Source organism: Diadema antillarum, unplaced genomic scaffold (genome assembly GCF_040938485.1).
Source record: "Diadema antillarum isolate AM-2024a unplaced genomic scaffold, OU_Dant_1.0 seq00000901_RagTag, whole genome shotgun sequence".
Lineage (NCBI taxonomy): Eukaryota > Metazoa > Echinodermata > Echinoidea > Diadematoida > Diadematidae > Diadema > Diadema antillarum.
In genome coordinates, this window is record NW_027271761.1 from 531,216 (window position 1) to 553,864 (window position 22,649).

The following is a 22,649-nucleotide window of genomic DNA, read 5'->3' on the forward strand; positions in this document are numbered from 1 at the left end:
AATATGACTGAACAGGCAATCCCCCGTTTCTTCTGTACGTATATGCAATGTATATGTAACTTGTAATGTGTGTATTTTTATATGAAGACGGAAATAAAAACAAACAAACAAACAAACAAATAAAGTCCCTACCGGGATGGGTATAGGGTTGAACACTTTTTCAGAAATTAGGGGCGCAATTTTCGCGCTTGCCCCGGGCGCCGTTTTCCCTAGATACGCCACTGCAGGGGGCGCGCCAGATTCAGTATACGTATAGTATAAGTAGTATAGTATAGTATTTTACAAACGTTAAAGACCCATAAACATAATTAGTACTGAATAAGGAGTAAACATATCGTTATAAATTATAGGACTAGTTTTGGCTGCTGAAATGCCCCTCAACGATGAAGATGAAAGTGTATGGCAAAGGAGGTATACATGTTATTAGTCTCGCCCTGTACGTCATTATTATAACTTATAATCAAAGATCGCGAACCGAATACGATCTTTGCTATAATTATACACAATATTTTAAGCTAATTCTCTCTGCGATAAATGTTGTATGGACGCCTAAAGAGCTTCGATCCTACTCTTCACTATGCAGCTAAGACGTTAATACACTCATTCTATATTACAACAGAGATTATTCTCATCAGTCACTCGTCAGAAGCAAAGTTTTTTTTTTTTTTTTTTTTTTTCCGGCCGCCCACCAAAGTGCATTGGATCGCAGTCTGATGAATCCGACTTGTGTCGATCGACTACGTGCAGTATATCAGGTCAGTGTTAGACCATGATTGTGTGTCAGACATTGTGCGCGTGATCCTTGAACGGGGATGTATAACTTCACATGGTGATTCAAATTTTCATCGATAAAACTTTTAGTATATGAAGAGTTTGTTCGCAAAATACCGATAAGTCCATTTTTGAAGATTTTGAAGTATGTTCTCTGTCATAAAGTACAAAATAATACCTTTTAAATGATATATTGGTCACTATATATAAAGGTACATTTTTGAAGTTATGGTCAAAAGAAGCAAAAATTGTCTTATTATTCTTTTTATTTTTCTTGACCTTTAATCGCAGATATCTCCATTTGGCAAATATATGGATTTATCGGTTTTTGCAAACAAACTCTTCATATGTATCTTTTTAATGCAAGCTTTCATACAATGGAGACTCTTTTTAGTTGCTGAATCATGAACCTCCCCCATTACGGACTTCCTTATCGGTTGTCTTTCCAATAGCATTTCTTTTTAAATGGTTTTTAGTGTTGTGCATGATGTGGATATGGGCCTAAGGTTACGAAGTATAGAGCGATAAGAACGATTTCAAAGACTGCTTTATACCACACAAGTCATTATATGTTCTGTCAGAATAGAGTGAAGAAATTCGCTCAATATATTGTGACAACTCACATAAACTTGTATTCTCACTAATTTACAGAGACAACGATATTATTTTGCTGGACGTGCGAGCCACTTTCAGCATGAATTTGATTCCTCTCATGAAACCCGAATGTTTATTTGATATCTTTTATTCATTGGTAGTATACTAAGCAGTGTCACTGAATATGAGAAACATAAATCAAACCTTTCACATCAACCTTCGAAGAAAGACATCAACTTACTATGAATTGCATTGCTTAATTCATCATTCCCTTTATGGACATAAAAAATATTTTTGAATATAGCTAGTAAAAATCAGCATCACAATCACGTCATAAGAGTTTGAAATTGTGTTCAATTGATTCTACCCCCCCCCCCCCCCCCTCCCATTACCCCATTATACCATGTACTGGCAAAAGAAACCACGTTACTTTGAGCTCATTCTGGGAGTAGCTGTGCGGCGGCCTGCAGCTGTACCTGCTACTTCTTTTGTCGTTAGAGGGCGTTAATATTCTGGGAAGAATTATTAGTACGAGCAGACGGTCTGGAAGCCAGACTAGGATCCGCCGCGCGTCGCGTCTAAATTTATCGACACAAGTTTTACTAGCTAGCTAGCTAGCAGTAGCACAGTGACGGATAACGGTGTACGTCCCATCCATCCATAGGCCATGCGATGCATGCATGCAATGCATCGCCCATTTTATGCATTGGAATTGTACATAATACAATCGTCTCGTGGGGCACATACAACGAACTCCGAGCGAGCTGCCCAAACCATCGAAATCCAAGGAAATCACCTTCTGATCATCTTTATCTCTCTTCATAGCTCTACACATCAACAGCAGATATGTCATATGGGCGAATGCCACCTGATATTGAGGGAATGACCTCCCTCAAAGTTGATAATTTAACGTATAGAACAACACCCGAAGACCTCAGACGTGTGTTTGATAAGTATGGCGAAGTTGGCGACATCTACATTCCACGGGACAGATTCAAGCGAGAAAGCCGTGGGTTCGCTTTTGTCCGCTTTCTCGATAAGAGGGATGCTGAAGATGCAATGGATTCCATGGATGGCAACATTCTTGATGGAAGGAAGCTCCGAGTTCAAATGGCAAGATACGGCAGGCCGAACGACACTCGTAGATCAGGAGGTAGAAGTCGTTACGATAGCGGAGGAGGAAGATACGGCGGCGGCTACGGCGGCGGCGGAAGAAGAAGGTGAATAAAACGGAGAGAGTAGGCTCTCGAGTGGTAGGGCTAAATTACAGAATACCGGCAGCCAATCACAGAGCAGGAAAAAGTCACGAAATACAAGTACAAACAAGTACAAGTGTAACGTTAGACTCTGGACAATGGTATTCGGTAGATTAATAGTCTAGTAACAGTATAAATTTACACTCAAGTTGCACAATCTGCAGCATGCAGCACGATAAGAATCTTGGACATAACTTAACATGAATTTGAAATTACCGTATCTATTTTGATAAGTGACCATCCGTATCTTCTCAACAACATATATTCGCCTGTCTTGCTGGGCTTAACGTTAGTTCTGGAGAGTGGAAAGACGTGCCGTAGGGATATTGTAGCTCAGTTCGGGAAACCCACTCACAAGGGGGGCCCCTCCTTATAAGTAACCCGTCCCCCTTATAAGTAACCCCGTCCCCCTTATAAGTAATCCCCGGGGCACCCCTTATAAGGAGTCTCCACGCTTTTTTGCAATGCAACGCGAAAATGAAAGGACTGCGGCAATTCGCTTGATTATGTCCATAAAGCTTCACAAGTTTCCTAGTTACTCACGAAATTTGAGCAAAATCGGTTTGAGGCATCATATCTAAAATCATGGATTTAAATGCGATGTCAAACGACCCATGCGAATGCTGAAATGCGAGCGATTACTGGCGTGAGTGTCGCCAGGCGCGGCGGCGCGGCAATGCTTGAGTGCAGACGTGGCGACTGAGTACGGAGACTTTCATACTCAGTCGCCACGTCTGCATTGCAAAAAAGCGTGGAGACTCCTTATAAGGGGTGCCCCGGGGGTTACTTATAAGGGGGACGGGGTTACTTATAAGGGGGACGGGTTACTTATAAGGAGGGGCCCCCCTTGTGAGTGGGTTTCCCGAACTGAGCTGAACCTGTCCTGTGCTGAGAATGAGTAACAGACAGTGTACGTGTAGAGTCTCGGACAGGCAGTGCAGCATGCAGCCACTGCCAGCCCACATTGTGCACACATGTGTCAGTGTGTCTTTACCATCCACTGTATTTACTACTGTAAAAGTGGTTTCTTTCGCTGTGGTTTTATTTTCGCGCTTTGAGGTTGAACTGCGAATTTAACATCACACGAAAATGTTTTGAACTGGCCGCTTGTTATTGCGCACATGCACACACGAAGATTCCGCGCATTGAGTGTATTGATGGTCAACACACACACACAGCGATACCGCACAGTGTACAAGCATGTTATAAAGTACTCGAGAGATGGGATTTCAGGTAAGCCTGCATTCAATTTTAATTTCTATTTGATAAATAGAAGAATAATTGAATAATAGTTTGGATTTTCACGTGCAAAATGAAACATTTTTTGCCGACTGTGAATTCAGATTTTGCCGACCGCGAATGTAAACACACGCGAAAAAGTGGGCACCGATGGAAACCGTGAAAGTATCTGTACGCGAAAGAAACCACTTTTACAGTAACTGCAATCAGCTTGAACACGAAGCGAATGCAGAGCGTTTGGGCTGTGGATGGTGGTAAGATTTTTAGGATAATCATGTATGATGTACACATTGTAGAAATGCACACCTACATGTACCATTTGCTTTGCTGTTTGTCTATCAAATTTTGTGCAGCTATTAATTGGAAATTTTTTTTTTCACCAACAGAGTTCCTTTTCTTCCCAAATTAAAGATATTTTTTTTTAATTCAATCAAGTGGAATCTGTGAGAACGACAATCTGTTCCTTTCGACGGATTGGAAACGTATGTGTGTGCTCGTCGTTCATGGGTTTGATAGCGGCCAACTTATGAGCAACATAACGGGGTGCTGCTGGTGTGATTTTTTTTAGCAACATTTGTCAAGTAAGTTTTTTTGCGCCGTCGTAGCAAATGTAAAGGTCGTTTCGAAAATGGAGGAAGGAACGGGGGAAATGGAGATGAACTCTTAGCAATTTTTTTTCAGGACCATGGGATCAGTCCGGAAATGAGAGAGTGTACGACTGGTATGAATATCTATAAATACAGGGTAAAAGTACCAGTATTCGATCACCTACCAGTATTCGGTCACTTATCACTAATCACCAGCCAGTAAAGTTCTACAGTCACAACACATGCAAATCACATCAATTCACATACTTGCACACTCATTCACAACGGGAAAGTCCCTTAGTCTCCTCCACAAATCTATCCAAAATCCCAAATTTCACCGTCAAAAGTGCAGAATCGGCGCGACTTTCCCAAAGCGCGCACGGATTTAGCCCAGTTTTAAGAGTACGGGTCACCGAAAAAGCATTAAAAATCAAGAAATACGCCATTCTCTTGTGGGATTTTTTGCTTATCGCAAGCTCTGAGTGTGGTGCTATCCTCAAAAATGCAAAGCAAAAACAAAATTTCCGTACATGCTGATGCAGTGACTCAATGTACAAGGGTTGAATGCAAGTACCGATTCCCCAGTATTCAGTCACCAACGTGCGCCGCCACGTCCCCGATGCAATTTTGCGCCAAGAAGGTAGTGCGCGGCGCATTTTTAAGCTGCTGTGATCCCAGCGTGAACACGCATTGACTTTGAATGTGCACATCGCGTGACCGAATACTGGTTCAGTGACCGTATTCTAGGGGGATTTTCGAGGTGATATATTTGAGGATTTTGTGCATTTCTGTGAGATGTTTAACAAAATTAAAATAGACATTAAAGAAATTTATATATTTCACACACATTGCTGTAGATATGATGTATGTATGTATTATTTTAGTTTTAAAAATATTGCAGAAAAGCATAAACGACCGAATACTGGGGGTCTTACCCTATGTATAGTATAAAAGTAGATCTAAGCCTTTTGCTGGTAGAATAGGGCATTTTTAGAGATGCTTAAATTTGTGTTTCTTTTTTCATTGTACAGAGACGCCACTCTGTTGACTCTGGCACTCCCACAGTATAAATGGGTTTGATGGAGTGCCCCGGGCTTACATCCACTGATGATCAGCCACACGCATGTGATGTGGTTGTAAAGTATTGGCTCTTGCACCAACATTCAGCCTCCTGTGCCGAGGTTCAGTAGTGCGCAAAAGCAAAGGGGTGTAGTCTAGATAGGTTTTCACATGTAGCATGGACGGCGCTGTGGTCGAATATTAGGTGGCTTCAGAGAGTCCAACTCTCCCGACGGGAGATCTCCCGGCGAAAGCCCATTTTTGCAAAATCTCCTGTTCTCCCGCTTGAAATGATTTCTAAATAAGCCTTAGATAACATGAAATTAATAGCGTCTAGAATCCTAGAGCTGGAGCCCGGCCACAAGGAACTTCGCGCTTCGTGCACATCAAGTTGGAGTCTCCCGTTTACTGGGGGTGTCGGGCGGAAGAGTCTCCAGATCAAAAGGTGCTTGGGGTTGGAGTCTCTGTGGCTTGCATTAGCCATATTTCAAGTGGCAGGGTACAACCCCTAGCATGCATGTCTTTTCCACACAGAGAAACTGGATATTGCCTTCTGTGTGTAGCCATATCGGCACGCAATGTACAAGTTCATTCACACACCACCACCCCTATCATACCTCTTAGACCATATCTGGGCAAAAAAAAACCCACCCGGCTAAATACTGGTAAGGTTAGAATAAAGATTAGGGTTAGGAGTTTGGGTAGGCTTAAGTTCAGGATTAGCAGGGAATAATTTTCTAAGTCAAATTTGATTAGTAATTTCAGCTGAATGTATAATATTTCAAATAGTATCCTGTACACTTCTATGGAAGAAAACTGCTACGCAAAATTTAGTTTGTGTAGCAGTGGTGTAAAAATGCATAGCAAATTGCGATGCGATACCAGAAAAATTATTCCCTGCTTAGGATTACACATTGTAGGACCTCTGATATGAGGTCGCTGCTGCTGCATAGTGTACATGGGCACCTGCGAGCTATAAGAGCAAGGCATGAAGTGGTTTTGCTATCTTTTTCTGTCTACTGTCTCGTAGAATATAAGTAACAGATGCTCAACTTTTGACCATAACGTCTTGACATCATTTCAAATTTGACTTTGCTATTTGCAGTAGCTACGCATTTAGAAAACTAGTCTGTGCTTTTTTTCATGGTGTCAAAGTTTGGCTCAGGAGGTCGAACCTTGATACAGGTACCAACAATGATTTTCAGTCATGCACAAACTAACCCAAGCTGTCCGTAATTCGACCATAATGCTGTCAAAAATTGGACCGCCAGCCACATGTACAAACCTGAAATGCTTATTGTGTGGATGGATTTTGGCATGGGAGGTTGAACCTTGGTTCAGATCGAATCTTGGTTGCGAAAGAAAATCCTGCACCAAGGTTCCACCTCCCGTGCCAGAATTCGCTTGCATGCAAAAGCATAGGTTTTACACATAACAGGCGGTCAAATTTTGGACGGTGTAATGACGGAATTATGGCCTGCTTGCTTTACTCAATTTGATGCTTATGGTTACAGAATTATTTTCTCACATGTGTCAGCTCTTTGTTTAATGTCCGTTTGATCCAAGATTAGCCATATTGATTGAATTGTTTCAATAAATATCATGGAGTGCATGTTCTGGTTCTGTACTTGCTCAACACTCGTACAACATGTATGTTCATGTTTGCATGTTTGGGTATGCTGGTTGAGTCTTTTGAGTCTGTGTCCCTTGCAGGATATCATTGGCGCCAAAACAAGGGTGATATTCAAGTAAACCTCCTTCTAAAGAATCTTCTTGCAAACACCATACACGTGCTAATCGCCTTCCTTTGCAGATGAGGCTTGATGAGTAATCCAGAAATACACACTGTAGGTGTATTAACCCTAACTAGGCCGGGCTATTTAGGTAGATTATAGAGCGGGGGAGCCTCCCAGGCCCCCCCCCCCCTTCCAGATCTCGGCTGTCGACCGCGCGATCGCGACGAAAATTGGCACACACATTGCCTATGATGTAATCTAAAGTACCATGAAGTTGATTTTTTCTTAAATTATCATTTATGCTAAATTTTGCTAATTTATGCATAATAATGCATGAAATCAGACAATTTGGTGTAAATCACTAAATAAAGCTGAAGACGGGCACATTTTGTGTGTAAATATTTTTTTTTAGTGTCCTTAGCAAATGTAAGAGAAAAAAAATTGTGCACTCAGAAAAAATTTCTTGAGTATTTTATTGTTTTTAAATTTCTTATGTATTTCTCTGTTTTTTGGACTGTATGTTTTTCGTTGTTTTTTTTAATGAAATTTGTCTGCGACATTTTTCTGAACAAGAAAATATGTTATTAATTGATTTTAATCTATAAAACCCCAAAATAATCATGCTTTTATGAAATTTGCCTGTAAACACAGTTTGCATTGCAATTGTACACAAATTCACGTTTCTGAGCAATTTTTGGTCTGACATGCACATACATATTTATGTGCAACTTCGGAACCGTGCGCCCGGGCATCGCAAATTTGGTGTCAAAAGATGTAGGAGACTCGAAAGAAAAAAGTCATGAAACGTCGCGGCGATAGCTTTTCGCGATAGCGATGCATCATGCGAAACGTCGAGGGGGGGCGGGCCCCCCGGCCCCGGCCTAGTTAGGGTTAAGTTCATAAATTTTGAGTATAAAAGGTTTATCTCATGCTTGGTCCACTATGCCACACGCAACATGCTATTCCCCCAATGCTTTCGCAGTGCCTGAAGACATCAAAGGATTCAATGGCGAGCTGTAGATCCGCAACGCAAACACCAATTACCTATAGTGTTCTGCACTTGCGCCAGACAGCTGCTCCCATGTTCGACCCAGGACACTGCATTGTTCGACCCCGGACACTGCATTGTTTTAGTGTTTGAGTCGCAGATCTAAGACTGTATTGTTCAGCTTGAGGTGCACTACAGTCATGTGCTTACTTGAGCTCATTCCAAAACTATACTATGTCTTTCTTACCAGGGATGGTAGATGACCATTCCTCACTCTTTGTTTGTTTCACAGCCATTCTGGATCTAGTTTAGCATAGCATTCGAAAATGATGTATCACCTTTCCAAAGGGAGGTGGTGCTAATCAGTCCTTCATGTTGTTTGTTTCGCAGGTCAAGGTCAAGGTCTAGATCACGTGGAAGATACAGGTAATGTTGGTGTGATTCCTGTTGTTGTTTCTTTATGAGTAGCAGGGCTTCAGCAACTTGTGATTCCTTGACGTGGTGCCTTGCTGAAGATTGATCTGCTTTTTTTTTTTCTTTTGGCTATAAACACTTTTATAGTCTTCATAGTGCAGTATGTAGAAGAAAAGAAAAATTTCTTCGAGTACAAATGTATTAAATTGAGGTATGTAACTGCCATTATATTCTGTTGTGTTTTGTCTGTGGTCAGTTGAATAGACTAGTTTATATCATGTGCATGATCATTTTTGTCACTCATGTACTTTGTCAAAAGCCTGTAGTATTTTGACAGTGATATTAATCAAATTATATCGTCCCTCCCTTTCCAGGTCTCATTCAAGGTCACCCCGCAGACGCAGGAGGTCATATTCCCGATCCCGCTCACGCAGCCGATCAAGGTCCAGGAGTTTCTCACCTCGCCGGGGCGGTAGCAGAGGGCGTAGCCGGTCGCAGAGCCGTGGGGCATCCAAGTCCCCGCGGAGATCCCATTCGCCTTCCCCGCCGCCCAGACGGGACCACTCGCACTCCCGGTCTAGGTCCCGGTCCCGGTCCCAGACGCCAGAGGATGATGAGGAGTGAACAGGCTGGCCCACCTGTAAGAGCAGCCAGTAGGAGATGACTTGTCGACACCATAGCTGGATGGAACGCTGTAAATTACCCCATCAAATCTAGATGACTGGCAGGACACTGGACTATGTTGTTTCCTGTAGATACAGCTTTCTGGCAGTAACACCTTCCAGAGCATTTGCAGTAATGGAATGGTAAATGTCTGCATTTTTGTCCAAATGTAAATATTGCCTGATGCTTTTGTCCACACCACATCGTCAAGATATTCTTTTGTGTTTCTCTCCCGACTCTGTCTGCACTCTCTTTGATGGTGATGGTGTCTTTTCCTTATCTTTCTTCTCTTTTTTTTCCATTTCTTTTTTTAAAATTGTTTATTGTAGAAAGTTATTGCCCAATTTTTGTGTATGTGTTTAGAAAACTTTGTGAATGTACTTTTGCTTTTCTATGTATTTGGTTAGTCTGCTCTCTTATTTTTTTTTTCTGAGAACCTTGCAGAGATTATACATGTTAATAAGTCCGAAGTGATTTCAAAATTTGTAATATGCCTTGGAATATAACAGTATAGTTCATGTCACGTGTCGGATTCCCTCATATGTCACCATCAGCAGACCGTAGGTAATAAATTTTATGAAAGCTATCAACTTTTGGGACCAAAAATATGGATAACTAAAATTAGCCCTTAACACTGCAATATTACACACTGTACCATCACCAAATATACATTTTTTTTCCATTTTCACTGTTCATTTTATTTTCATCAGTGTTTCTACAAATTCAATTTTTTATCCAACAAGTGTAAAAGCTCTGTTTCATGCAGTGATTGTTTGAAAATTTGTAAGTTTTCAGAGTAGAATATACACAATTTTAAACAGAGGGGGCATCAAGATACGAAGTACAAACTGTCAATATGTGAAATTCTGTCTTAATTTTTTGCCATCCTGAGATTTTTGAGAAAAGAAAATAACCCCTTATTTCCACTTGTTGGTGATCTCCACAGATTATCATGATTCATTTCCTTTTTTTCCCCTGTACAGTGGAAAAATATGTATCACGGTTTAGCCTGCAGATTCAGTGCTGAATTAATGCAAAGTAGCACTTGTTGTGGAGGGTTAAATGTACATTATGATCTATTTGATGTTTTGATATAACGGAAATTGAGCAGTTTGTTATTATTATGGGACCTTTTTAGCATGGGATAGGCAAACAGTATCATGCTGGTCTCAGGTTGGGTGGTATAGAGATCTGTGTTATGCTTCAAATACACTAGTCATTCTCTTTTCAGTAATCAAGTTTATTATTAAGAAGGAAAGAATATAAACCCAAACATGGCTGCATATCTGGCTATGTAAAATGCCAGCCAGCCTACCCTGGTGTGTTGCAAAAATACTCTCGCCTTCTACTTTCAAATAGTTTCCTGTCTTAGATATGATAAGCATGTAATGATTTTCATAGAAGAACACTGTGTCATCTCTCCACATTAATGTTCAGCAAATTCTTGTACAGGATTCAGGAGCTGTCTAGCAGTCTTTCATTCCTGTATGCAGTCTGACCTTACACTCTCCACTTTTAATAAATTGCTTTTTGAATATAAAAGATACTCACCCCCTTGCCCAAACAATTGTATATGCATGAAGATTTGTAAAAGAAAAGCCAAATATCTTATGAAGAATTAACCAAGACTTCAGATTCAGTTCATATGTATTTAGTATTTTGATACATTCATCTTGTATGTTTGTTGCAAAACCCCATATTCATTGTTGCTACAGGGATATTTACTCTTGAATCTACTGTGTAGGTATCTATTTTGAATCAGTTTACATTTGCTGTGTTTTTCTTATCCATTTATTGCTTGTTGCCAGGAACATTAGCAGGTGACAAAATAAGAGCATGATTATATTCTTCATAATCAGACGTTGCATGGTAGAAGGGGGTCCCTGTTCACTTTATATTCAAAAAGTGAACGCTCTGTGTAGCTCTTGAACTTCAGCAAGTATTTCAATGTTGCAGAGGCCATGCTTAAATCTGTGTCCTGCGTACTCTAAAAACTTTGTGCATGTACTTTTCTGTAGGCCTGTCATGACACAGTTTATACACACAAAGTGGGCCCTTTGTGGGAAAAATGTATTAACAGAGAAAAGTTGAGTACTTGTGTTAAAATATGTTGATGTTGCTTTACAGGCAAGTTTTTGTCTTGTCCATCAATAAGATAATTTTTATTTCATTCAGCACAAATATGAACATTGTTCACTTGTAATCTTGTTAAGAAATATAGAAGTAATAATAAACAAAAGATGATTGTGTGTTACTCTTTGCTTGTCAATTCTAACACTCAGTTTCTCCTTGTTGTCTTTTCTTACTTAGGCACCAGTGTATGCCTGAAAGTAAGCAGTTGTTGGTGCTGTTAAAGGGGTTGTTAAAGAAAGAAAAGAGCTGTTAAAAGCCGTGCAGAGGCAAAGCTGTTGGCTGTAGTGGGGTTATGCAGACCTGCCTGCCTGCTTCCAGTGGCTGTATGGTTCCTGCAGAAAAGCTGTTTAACGAAATATGTGCAGCTGTTGTCAGAGCAGAAGGAGATGGCGGTACGAAAGGTGCTTTATTGCCGAGAAAATCTTTAAAAAACCAGCCTCTTCACACCAGTAGCTGTGTACCGCTGAGCAGAGTTGTGAGGAGGTGCTGCAGGGCCAAATTATATCCAGAGCACATTGGCAGAAGTGCAGCGTTCGGCTTGTCCAGTGCAGTATGGTGCGTCAGCGGAAAAGCTGTTCTGGCCAGCCCTGTTGCAGCAGTTTGGGGGAGAGGAAAGGAGAAATTTGGCGAGAAAGCAGCTGAAGCAGCATTCCATATTTGGTAAAAAAGAAGAAGAATAGACTAAAGAAAAACAAAATCATAATTAAATTAGCATTGTATTGATAGTGCTAATGGTACAGCTATGCCACAAATCCATTAAAAAAAAGGGGGGGGGGGAGGGTTTGACCCTGGTTACAGCCTCAGTGTTGGGTAAGAGTGACTGCGTGTGTTTGGATGTTGTTTCACAGCTAAAGGACGGGCGTTCTCTTATTTAGATTGTCACCAGGTGTAGCTTTATTTTTTTTCAATATATACTTGTGTTGTGAGTGTGTGTATGTTTGTGTGTGTGTGTGTGTGTGTGTGTGTTTGTGTCAAAGTGGAGGTCACTAAAATATTCCATGGTTTTCAAAAGGTCTAAAGGGTGTTTATCGAAGCTCTGTCCAACCTACACTTGCTCGAAAGAATGTATGTATATGTATCATGTTGTGGGCAAAATATATTGAATTGGGTTGGTACATAAGCCACGTCATGTATTGGCTGATTTTCTGTGACTATGGCCTTTCAAGGGGCAGGAGCAGTTCTTTGCGAATACACAGTAATTACAAACTACATACTTTCTCTGGAAATCAGTAGCTTTTTAGTTGCGGTGATTCAATGGAAAAGTCGAATCAGTAATACACTGGAGAAAATTTAAAGAGTTATATTGGATCCAAACTGACAATATGTACCATTTTCATCTCAACCTGCAAACATTTTTTTTTTCCCCTGTGAAGTTTGCATTGTGTTTTGGTAAGTAACCCCTGCAGTGTGGATTATTCCCCCCCCCCCCCTCTCCCTCTTTTTATCTCTCTCTCGCTCTATTTCTCTGGCTTTTCTGCACTTTCCTCAATTTTTGCTCAATCTCTCGTCTAATCTGGTTGTTTGTATTTTTCTCACAAACTATTTTTACATCGTCTTTTTTCCTCATTCAGAGTCTGCACTGGAGCAGGTACAGGAGCTTTGTGAATTGAATAGGTATTGACAAATTATAGTCTGCAAATATGGTTTGTGTGCATGCTTTCCAAGTTCTCTCAAAATGTGAAAAGCAAAACAAAAATGATAAAAATAATGAATCATACAAATTGCAGTAACAAGATATAAACTTGGTAAGAAAAGAAAGCCAAACAATCCACAAAAATCTCAAATTTGTGATCACAAGTTTCTTTTTAACATGTCTGAAGTTGTCAAATGTAGTCTTATTCCGTATGTCTTCATTGTTTTGCTTTGAAGGGCATATGATGACAAAGATATCCAATTTGAAGCCCACTTCCTCATTTTAAATGAACACAATCATCACTAATTTGTTTTTAATACTTTTGTTTGATTCAGGAGTAAGCATTAAATTGGAGACATACATAGAATATCTTGTCTGTAAGCCTCTTTTGTTGCAGTGTAATATCTGTGGGGTGTGATGGCTGTGCAGAGAATCTGACTCCTTTTGCTGGGAAGAAGAATTAAGTAAAAAAAAATATAATCGCTTATGGGAGCTGCCAATGTTTAGTACAGTTTGTGTTGGGTTTTTTTAATCCAAAATGAAATTTGTCTGAAATCGAACAAAAAAAAAATGATTTTGCATGCTCACTATGTGCACTTTTTCTTTATACTCACAGATAAGTGTTGAGTGTGGGAAAGTCTAAGGGCCCACTGTCTTTGGAAACTGAAAAGAACGCTGGATTCAAATAACCTAGACAAGAGTAGGTTCCAAGCAAGAAAATATCTAGTACACTTGTACCCATGCTTGAATATTTCATATGGTTGGGTCTTGTGATTGTGATAGCTGCTGATTGGTTGTTGTGTGTGTTTATGTGTGTGCGTGTGTGTGTGTGTGTGCATGCTTGTGGTATTTATAAATATACATGAAAAGACAAATACACAAAGATCCAGCTTAAGGAAGATGTGTATGAATAAAAGTGTTATCGTTGTCTCCTTGATGTCTAATGTCTCCATAAAATATGGATTGTATATATGAATATATATGTATTCTATATACATACATATACATATATATGCTTACACACACACACACTCACACACACACACTCACACACATTTTTATCGTATAATACAGAAATACATGATAAGGAGTACAGGATATTGAATGCAGACTGCTAGATTATGTGCATGATAAATGCATAATTAGCCCAAATGCAATTTCATCTCACTGCGGCCAAGGTGAAAAGATAGGCAGGAGGGCTAGCTATGCATTTGGAGTGTACATTGGCTGAAATAGTGCATTAATGCAAACTCTTTGGTCTTGGTTGTAAAACAGCCTTGTGTGGAAATTGGCAGTCAGATAACTATGCAAGATTACTATTTTGAGGTGAAAAAGAGTTGTGTTATAAATACATTCTGCTATCACTCTGGTTGTCACATATCCATGCGTGACTGTGTCCCATCCTGAAACTTTCTCCCATTGCATTTATGCAGTACAACAAAATCACAAATCATAAGTAATGGTAATCCTGCAGGCAAACATGAATGTATCTGGTGTAACTTTGCATTATATCTGAAATGTGCTTTCTGCTGGTAAGCACTAAAAGCTGATAATGTATACAGCAGGACATTTTTCATTGATAGGCTTCGAAACTTGGGCCATGTCTAGACAATATACAATAATACATGGCAGCTATCAGTTCATACTTGACATCAGAATGGCTCCACACCTAGCCGAAATGCTGGTAGGTAACACGGATCTAAATGCATGTAAAGTTTTCACTGCATGAAGACGACGCGATAACACATGCCAAAGTGGCAACACTTCAAAGAAACCTGAATCCAAAAGGTTAATGGCATAATTTACCATTTTCAGATGAAACAAAAACCCAGCATTAGTGCTTTAAAACAGTTCTGAAATGTGAGTTAGGGATAGAAACAACCACTGTAAAAATTGGAATCTGTATAATTAGGTGATCCGAGTATCCTCTCGGATCACCTTCTGTATCTGTACGGATTCTTTGTTCTTCTTCTTTCTTCCTTTCTGGACAAAAGTTGTGTTTCGATTAGCTCAGAAAGTACTCTTCCTATCAATGTCAAAATTATTCCATATATGTATCGTGTCCCAAAGACAACAAATCAAGTAAAATCATTGTGATCAGTCGACCGTGACGTCACTATGACGTCATTATATGAAAACATATTCTCAATCATATCTCATTAATGGAATGGAATTTTTCAATGAAATTTACGTCACATATAATTCAAGTTATGCGCATTCTACTCATATTCTCAAAATTCATATTTTCTCTAAAAATGTGCGCGTACGCACGCGTTGAAATATTTGTATGCTCAAATCGAGCTCAAATTTTTTTTGCACACGTTTCAGACCATTTGGAACATTTTTTGAAAAATTGAAAAAATTGGACGGACGCGTACGCGCGCACACATATACGCACGCACAGCTCATATGAAATACAAATTTCCAGTTTTTTCACTCTTATCAGATGCCTGAAATGTCAAGGAATATTTCTACCAAGTTTCAAGTCAATCTGACTCAATATGACGTCATACGGGCCCGTCAAAATTGAAATTCCGCGCGGGCGTCAATGGCGATATACAGTGCAACAATGCCAAAAAATCGCCAATTTTAAACCCGATTTTACTTGTCAGGATGGACGGTGACCCCCCAATTTCTTTACATATTCTAAAAGCTGATGAGTTGTATATGTTATTTCATGGGTTGGCGAAGCTGGAAAAATGATAAAAAGATATCAAATTTCTTAATAAAGTAAAAAAAGTAAATTTTCAAAATGACGTCATCAAATTTCAAGTTCACTCGAGCGTATCTCACTTATCCTTTGCCAATTTTCACCCAGCTTTCAGTATGTTGTAGCTAATTAAATGATCTTTCATTAATGTAATAACAACATTTGACGGCATCACCTCGTAAAAATGGATTGAAAGTAATACTGTCAAATTTGACCAGTTTACGTGTTATCTCTATGGGAGAGCAGTTTTTCTGGCAGTGAAAATTGACATGACTCTCTTTTTCGAGCACTAGCTCACTTATGCTTCGGTGAATTTCTCCTAGATTTTAGTATGTTGTAGCTGAGACTTTGGGCTATCGTTAATGTGCCCTCCATTTTTTCATACGATGTCGGCATCACGTTGAAAAACTTGGTTGAAAATGGCACGAGGCTTCGATGCAGCGTCATTTTGCTTAATACACAGGGCCTATGGAGAATGAAATAGGTCATTGCGTAGCGCATCCGACTCGTAATCCTAAGGTCCCTGGTTCGAGGCTCACCCCTGCCAATATTTTTTTTAAATCTTTTTAAACACTTTTTTTCTTCTTTTTCTTAAGTTAATCTTAATCTCCCTTTCGTTACTTTATCTTTTTCTGATTTCTTTATGCTTCTCCTTCAAATTTCTATAAAATAACATAATTTTTTCTTTATTTTTCTTTCTTTCTACAACTTTCTGTGCAATAGATGAACAACAACAATTGCTATCAATCCCATATTTTGCACATGTTTAGTACATGTCACGTACATTATTTCATAAAATAACAACTACTTGATCAGACACCATCTTGGGTATGTAAATTAGGGTCAAAGGTCATAAATGTTTCATCCTGTATCTTGGTGAATACATGTCCTATCTTTCCCATATTTTGCACATGCAAAGACCATGTTACAAGAATCATTTCATGAAATAATCACTTTTTGCTTAGACGCCATCTTGGGTGTGCAAAGTGAGGTCAAAGGTCAAATATACTTCATTCTGTATTTCCGTTAGTGTATACGGAATTCGGTACCAAAGATGGCAGGTCTCACTCCCTTTTCTAAATGAGAATCCAAACATCACACGGCCAATGTCCCGTCAACACAGATGAAACCTGTATGGTCATGCATATTTGGATCAGGACTCAAATCATTGATTTTCGAAGAGATCGGATCACCTAATTTGTCAGTGTTGACAAATTCCGGTTCTAGTTGATGTTAGTTATTGTTAAATACACAAAATGTGAACAATAGTTAAAATAAAGATGTTTCCAGACTAAACCGTCTACAGTTATGGTTTATTGAGAAAAATACTGATATCTCCTTATATTTTAGGCTTTATTGTGAAAATTTTATATGGTAGGATGTTTTGTGATACAACAGACCTACACATATGCATCAAATGTGATATCTTGAACATTTTTAAAATCACTGTTCCCAAAGGTTTGTGGGACCTTTAAGTCAGAAATGCTGAGCCTGTGCATAATGCACTGGAGCTAGGAGTGTCCCCAGAGAACTAGAAGTTAAATTTGGAGACAGGTCAAGAGAGAAAGAGCAGAAATCAAATTAAAAAAAAAACAAGGAAAAGTAGAAATTACGCGGTGCGTAATATATGTCCCCGCCGGAAGTAGCATTTAGTAGCAAAATGTACAATATAGGTAAAAAGATGAAGGTCAAAGGTCAAAGAAGTCAAAGGTCAAAATTCTATGTAGAAGTTTTGAAGCCCTCACCTAGTGCCATCACATAAAGCAAACGGAATCGAAATCGGGTTAGAAATGGCGAAGGAGTAGCATTTTGTAGCCAATGTACAATGTAGGTAAAAAAATCAAGGTCAAAGGTCAAAGGTCAAAATTCTGTGTAAAAGTTTTGAAGCCCTCACCTAGTGCCATCACTTAAAGCAAACGGAATTGAAATCGGGTTACAAATGGCAAAGGAGTAGCATTTTGTAGCAAAATGTACAATATAGGTCAAAAATCAAGGTCAAAGGTCAAAGAAGTCAAAGGTCAAAATTCTGTGTTGAAGTTTTGAAGCCCTCACCTAGTGCCATCACATTAAGCAAACGGAATCAAAATCGGGTTAGAAATGGCGAAGGAGTAGCATTTTGTAGCCAATGTACAATATAGGTCAAAAATCAAGGTCAAAGGTCAAAGAAGTCAAAGGTCAAAATTCTGTGTAGAAGTTTTGAAGCCCTCACCTAGTGCCATCACTTAAAGCAAACGGAATTGAAATCGGGTTACAAATGGCGAAGGAGTAGCATTTTGTAGCAAAATGTACAATATAGGTCAAAAATCAAGGTCAAAGGTCAAAGAAGTCAAAGGTCAAAATTCTGTGTAGAAGTTTTGAAGCCCTCACCTAGTGCCATCATATAAAGCAAACGGAATCAAAATCGGGTTAGAAATGGCGAAGGAGTAGCATTTTGAAGCAAAATGTACAATATAGGTCAAAGGTCAAGGTCAAAGGTCACAATTGAAATTCTGTATAGAAGTTTCAAAGCTCCCATGTAGTGCTATCATATAAAGCAAACAGAATCAAAATCGGGTTAGAAATGGCGAAGGAGTAGCATTTTGAACATTTTGATCACACACGGACGCACACACGGACGGACACACGGACGGACGCACGGACGCACGGACGCACGGACGCACGGACGGACACACACACGTACGGAGCCCGTTTCATAGTCCCCTGCTCGAACTCGTTCGGCGGGGACAAAAAAATTGCAAGGTTGCATCCTTTGGAAATGATACATGTACTTGAAGTGATAATGATGTTAACACCTTGTCAAGAAATGTCCACATACACTTCACAGGCTATGGAACAGGGTGGCTGCAGACCTCCACCCCACTCCACCTCTCCCCCATATTTTTTTTTTTTTTTTTTTTTGGGCTTTAAAAGGGTAGGAAAACCCTACAAACACTGAAGAAAATATAAAAATTCCACAAAAATTCACTTTTCTAGCATAATGAAAGAACACTTGACTAACTGCTTTCAGAAAGCAGGGGGAATAAAGATTGCTACCCTTTACATATGTCAGCATCAAGTTGATGGAATGTGTAATTTTCATGAAAAATGCATTTTTGTGGAGTTCCCTTTATATTTTCTTTATATTCTTGTCCACACATACGTCATAACCTGTAGTAGTCTCCTCACCAAGCGGTTCCAACACCAAAACTTTAAAAATTCATAACTTTTGCATCGATTGTCCGATTTTCCTCAAACTTTCACTGATATGTTCTACTTATGTTGCTGCTTTCACTCAATCCACATTTCTCCTTGGGTTTGGTTTCCCTTTAATAAGACAAACTGAAGCAGGGAAGATCAGTGAGCTCAGGATTCATGACAATGAAGTATTTAATTGCAAGCTTTCTATAGAATTTAGGCTTGTTTATACAAAACACAGAGATACATATTGTATAACCAGACCCATGTCACGACACGTAATCATATATCTGTATGGGATATTAATCACATCCTCTCATTCATGTTTTGCATTTTTATATTTAAACCAGATACATGTAACACTTTGTATATTTCCTGCATAAAGGCCATTGTGACCATGGCAAATACAGCCTTCTAACAATGAGCAAACTGATTTAGGAGACAACTGTATTGAGTTTTTGCTTCACAAAGCCCAGGAATGTATATTAGTGGGTTGTGAACCTTGCAGTACAGGTTCACACAAGTCTACATGTGCACCAAAGGTACTCTAAACAGCTCTACTGGCATGGCTACCTCCCACACTTGGTTTTTTGTACAAGTTAGCACAAGCATTTCTGGGTGAAAGAAATATGAATACAATGTACTGATGGGGGAATCTGGTTACAAGCATTACAAAGCTCAAGTTACCTTGTACTACACTCATATTTCACGACATTCACGGAAGGATTCGGATATTAAGGCTCCATGCGTACATACCAATTCTAATGTACAGTCCGCACCATGCATCATGCTCAATTTCACATATAAAAGCTTCAAAAAGGATATATTTCAAGTCAATGCAAAGCATGAACACCATCTGAAATGAGAGAAGATCACTTTTAAAGCACTTAGATAAATTCAGGGGGATATGCCCTGTAGTAAAGCAGTCCAGTCTTTGCCATAAAAGAATACCATTCAGATCAAACCATACCCAAATCCATCTTGTCCTTTTGTCTTGAGACAAATTGGGCAGAATCTATGTGTCATTTTAAGTACGAGAAATGGCAAAAGTGTCAAGGCGATTATGGGTACTACAAAGTATTAAGTGCCAATGGCTGGAGCCATAGCGGTTGAAACTATGACATACAATGTACATTTGTCTGATACAAGTCCTTACGGAAAATGTCCCTACTGCACAATGGATGTCGATACACAATCAGTTTGGTTTGAAAGAAGTGTTCCCAAAAAACATTCCTCTGACTGGTAACTTGTTAATGACACCCGAGGGTAACAAAGTGTAGGTCTAGACCACAAGAAAGTTTACTTTAAACAGGACAAAATCAGACAAATACAATATAGTGCTAGAGGTTCAATCAACAAGAGACCTGGGGATCTCGCGCTCACCCGAGTATCGCAAGTTCACCTTCCATGCATTCTTGCGGACTCTTGCCTGAGAACATTGGAAACTTGGGGCGGGGCAGCTTTCAGAGGTGGGGGAATGGTGTCCATTCCATCACACTGGTAAAAATACCTGCCAAGTACAGTGTACTTTATAGAATGTTGGACTATGCAGTTTGGAAAAGAACAAGAGACCCGGGGGTCACGCGCCCACCTGAGTATCGCAAGTTCACTTTCCATGCATTCTTGCAGACTCTTACCTGAGAACATCGGAAACTTTATGGGGGTAGCTCTGAGAGTGGGGGCATGGTGTCCATTTACATATTCCATCACACTGGTAACAAAATACCTACCAAGTACACTGTACTTTATAGAATGTTGGATTATGCAGCTTGGGGAAAAAAGACTTAGAGCCCTATCACTTTTGATTAGAACTAGAGAAAAATGTTATTGAATATTCATTAACTTAGGAGGTTTGAACCCCCTGGGGCCCCCAAGGAAAGCATGGTGCCCATTCAAACACTTTGAAATCTTATCCCCATGGGAATGCTACTTGCCAAGTTTGGTGAAAATCCATTGTTGTTTTCAGCAAGAAAATAAAAAATTAAGGCCCGCATTTGGACCCCCCATCCCATCCCACTTCCTCTGGTCCCAAGGGGGTGTGTGTGTGTGTGGGGGGGGGGGGGGGGGGGGCGCCACCCCTGATTTTCCCATGAACAAACTTGAAACAACAGTCATCAATATACCGACTCATTGTATCAACTTAGCTCAATCACTTCTGGTTCCAGAGAAAATCTGTAAAAATTCCTTACAGGAGGGGGGTGGGACCCCTGGGGCCCCCAGGTGGGGTATGGTGCCCATTTGATGGAATTGAGATTCTATCCCTCTAGGGATGTTGTACCTACCAAGTTTGGTGAAAATTTGTGATAGGGTTTTCAAGAAAAAGATGAAAATTTACAATTCCGGTCCAAATTTTGGCCCCCTGGGGCCCCCCAGGTGGGGCATGGTGCCCATTTGATGGAATTAAGATTCTATTCTCCTAGTTCCACTACCTGCCAAGTTTGGTGAAAATTTGTGATAGGGTTTTCAAGAAAAAGATGAAAATTTACAATTTCGGTCCAAATTTAGGCCCCCGGGGCACTCCAGGTGGGGCGTGGTGCCCATTTGATGGGAATGAGATTCTTTCCTCCTAGGGATGCTACCTGCCAAGTTTAATGAAAATTTATAATAGGGTTTTCAAGAAAAAGATGAAAATGTACAATTTGGGCCCCATTAGGACCCCTCCCCACCCCCCTTCCCTGGGTCCCAGGGGGTCACCACTGATTCCGCCATGAACAAACTTGAAACTACAGTCATCAATGTACTAATTCATAATATCAACTTAGCTCTATCACTTCTGCTTCTAGAGAAGAAGATTTTTGAGATTCCGTAATTTTGGGGGGTTTGGGCCCCTCTAGGGGCCCCCCAGGTGGGGTATGGTGCCCACTTGAACAAATTGAGATCCTATTCCCCGAGGAATGCTACCTGCAAAATTTGGTGAAAATCGGTCAAGGGGTTCTCAAGAAGAAGATGAAAATGTAAAAAGTTTACACACGACGGACGACGGACGAAGAGCGATTGCAATAGCTCACTTGAGCCTTCGGCTCAGGTGAGCTAAAAAGACTTCAAGCTCTATCACTTCTGATTCTAGAGAAGAATATAATTGAATATTCCTTAATTTAGGAGGTTTGGGCTCCCTGGGGTCCCCTAGGAAAGCATGGTACCCATTCAAAGACTTTGAGATCCTAGCCCCCTAGGAATGCCACTTGCCAAGTTTGGTGAAAATCCATCATGTTGTTTTCAGCAAAGAAGATGAGGGGGTGGGGGAATCCAAGGGGGGGGGGCAGCAATGAATCTGCAATGAACAATTAAAACTTGGAACTACAGTCATCAATGTACAAACTCATAGTAACTTTGCTTTATTACTTCTGGTTCTAGAGAAGAAGAATTGTATATATTTAATGTTGGGGGTGGTATTGGGCCCCTAAGGGCCCCTAAGGGGAGCATGGCACCCTGTCGAACAAATTGAGATCTTAACCCCCTAACATGCTACCTGCCAAGTTTGGTTAATATTCATCATGGGGTTTTCAAGAAGAATAGAACATGTACAATTTAAGTCCCCATTTGGACCAATCCCACCTCACTCCCCTGGGTCCCAGGGGGCACCCCTGATTCTGCCATGAACAAACTTGAAACAACAGTCATCAATATACTGACTCATTGTATTGACTCAGCTCAATCACTTTTGGTTAGAGAAAATCTTTAAAGATTCGTTA

The 22,649-nt window shown here is 40.0% G+C and overlaps 1 protein-coding gene across 2 annotated transcripts; it reads left to right on the forward strand.

Annotated features, from left to right (window-relative positions):
- The first annotated feature begins 2,111 nt into the window (after positions 1 to 2,111).
- Positions 2,112 to 12,604, forward strand: LOC139741079 (serine/arginine-rich splicing factor 8-like). 2 transcript variants are annotated; one of them, XR_011711605.1, is made up of 3 exons: positions 2,112 to 2,585; positions 9,019 to 9,450; positions 11,618 to 12,604. XR_011711605.1 is itself a non-coding variant. In XM_071651667.1 (2 exons), exons 1-2 carry the CDS (start codon positions 2,212 to 2,214, stop codon positions 9,266 to 9,268), a joined length of 624 nt encoding a protein of 207 aa, XP_071507768.1. In that variant the 5' UTR covers positions 2,112 to 2,211; the 3' UTR covers positions 9,269 to 12,604. The 2 variants fall into 2 exon arrangements, 1 of the variants encoding a protein (XP_071507768.1); XM_071651667.1 differs by having other exon boundaries at positions 9,019 to 12,604.
- The last annotated feature ends 10,045 nt before the right edge of the window (positions 12,605 to 22,649 follow it).

What these genes read in the sequence shown, in the direction of transcription:
- LOC139741079 (XM_071651667.1), top strand. Translation starts at nt 2,212, where the DNA reads ATGTCATATGGGCGAATGCCACCTGATATTGAGGGAATGACCTCCCTC. An exon ending in GGCGGCGGCGGAAGAAGAAG is followed by an intron (nt 2,586 to 9,018) that starts GTGAATAAAACG and finishes CTCCCTTTCCAG; the next exon opens with GTCTCATTCAAGGTCACCCC.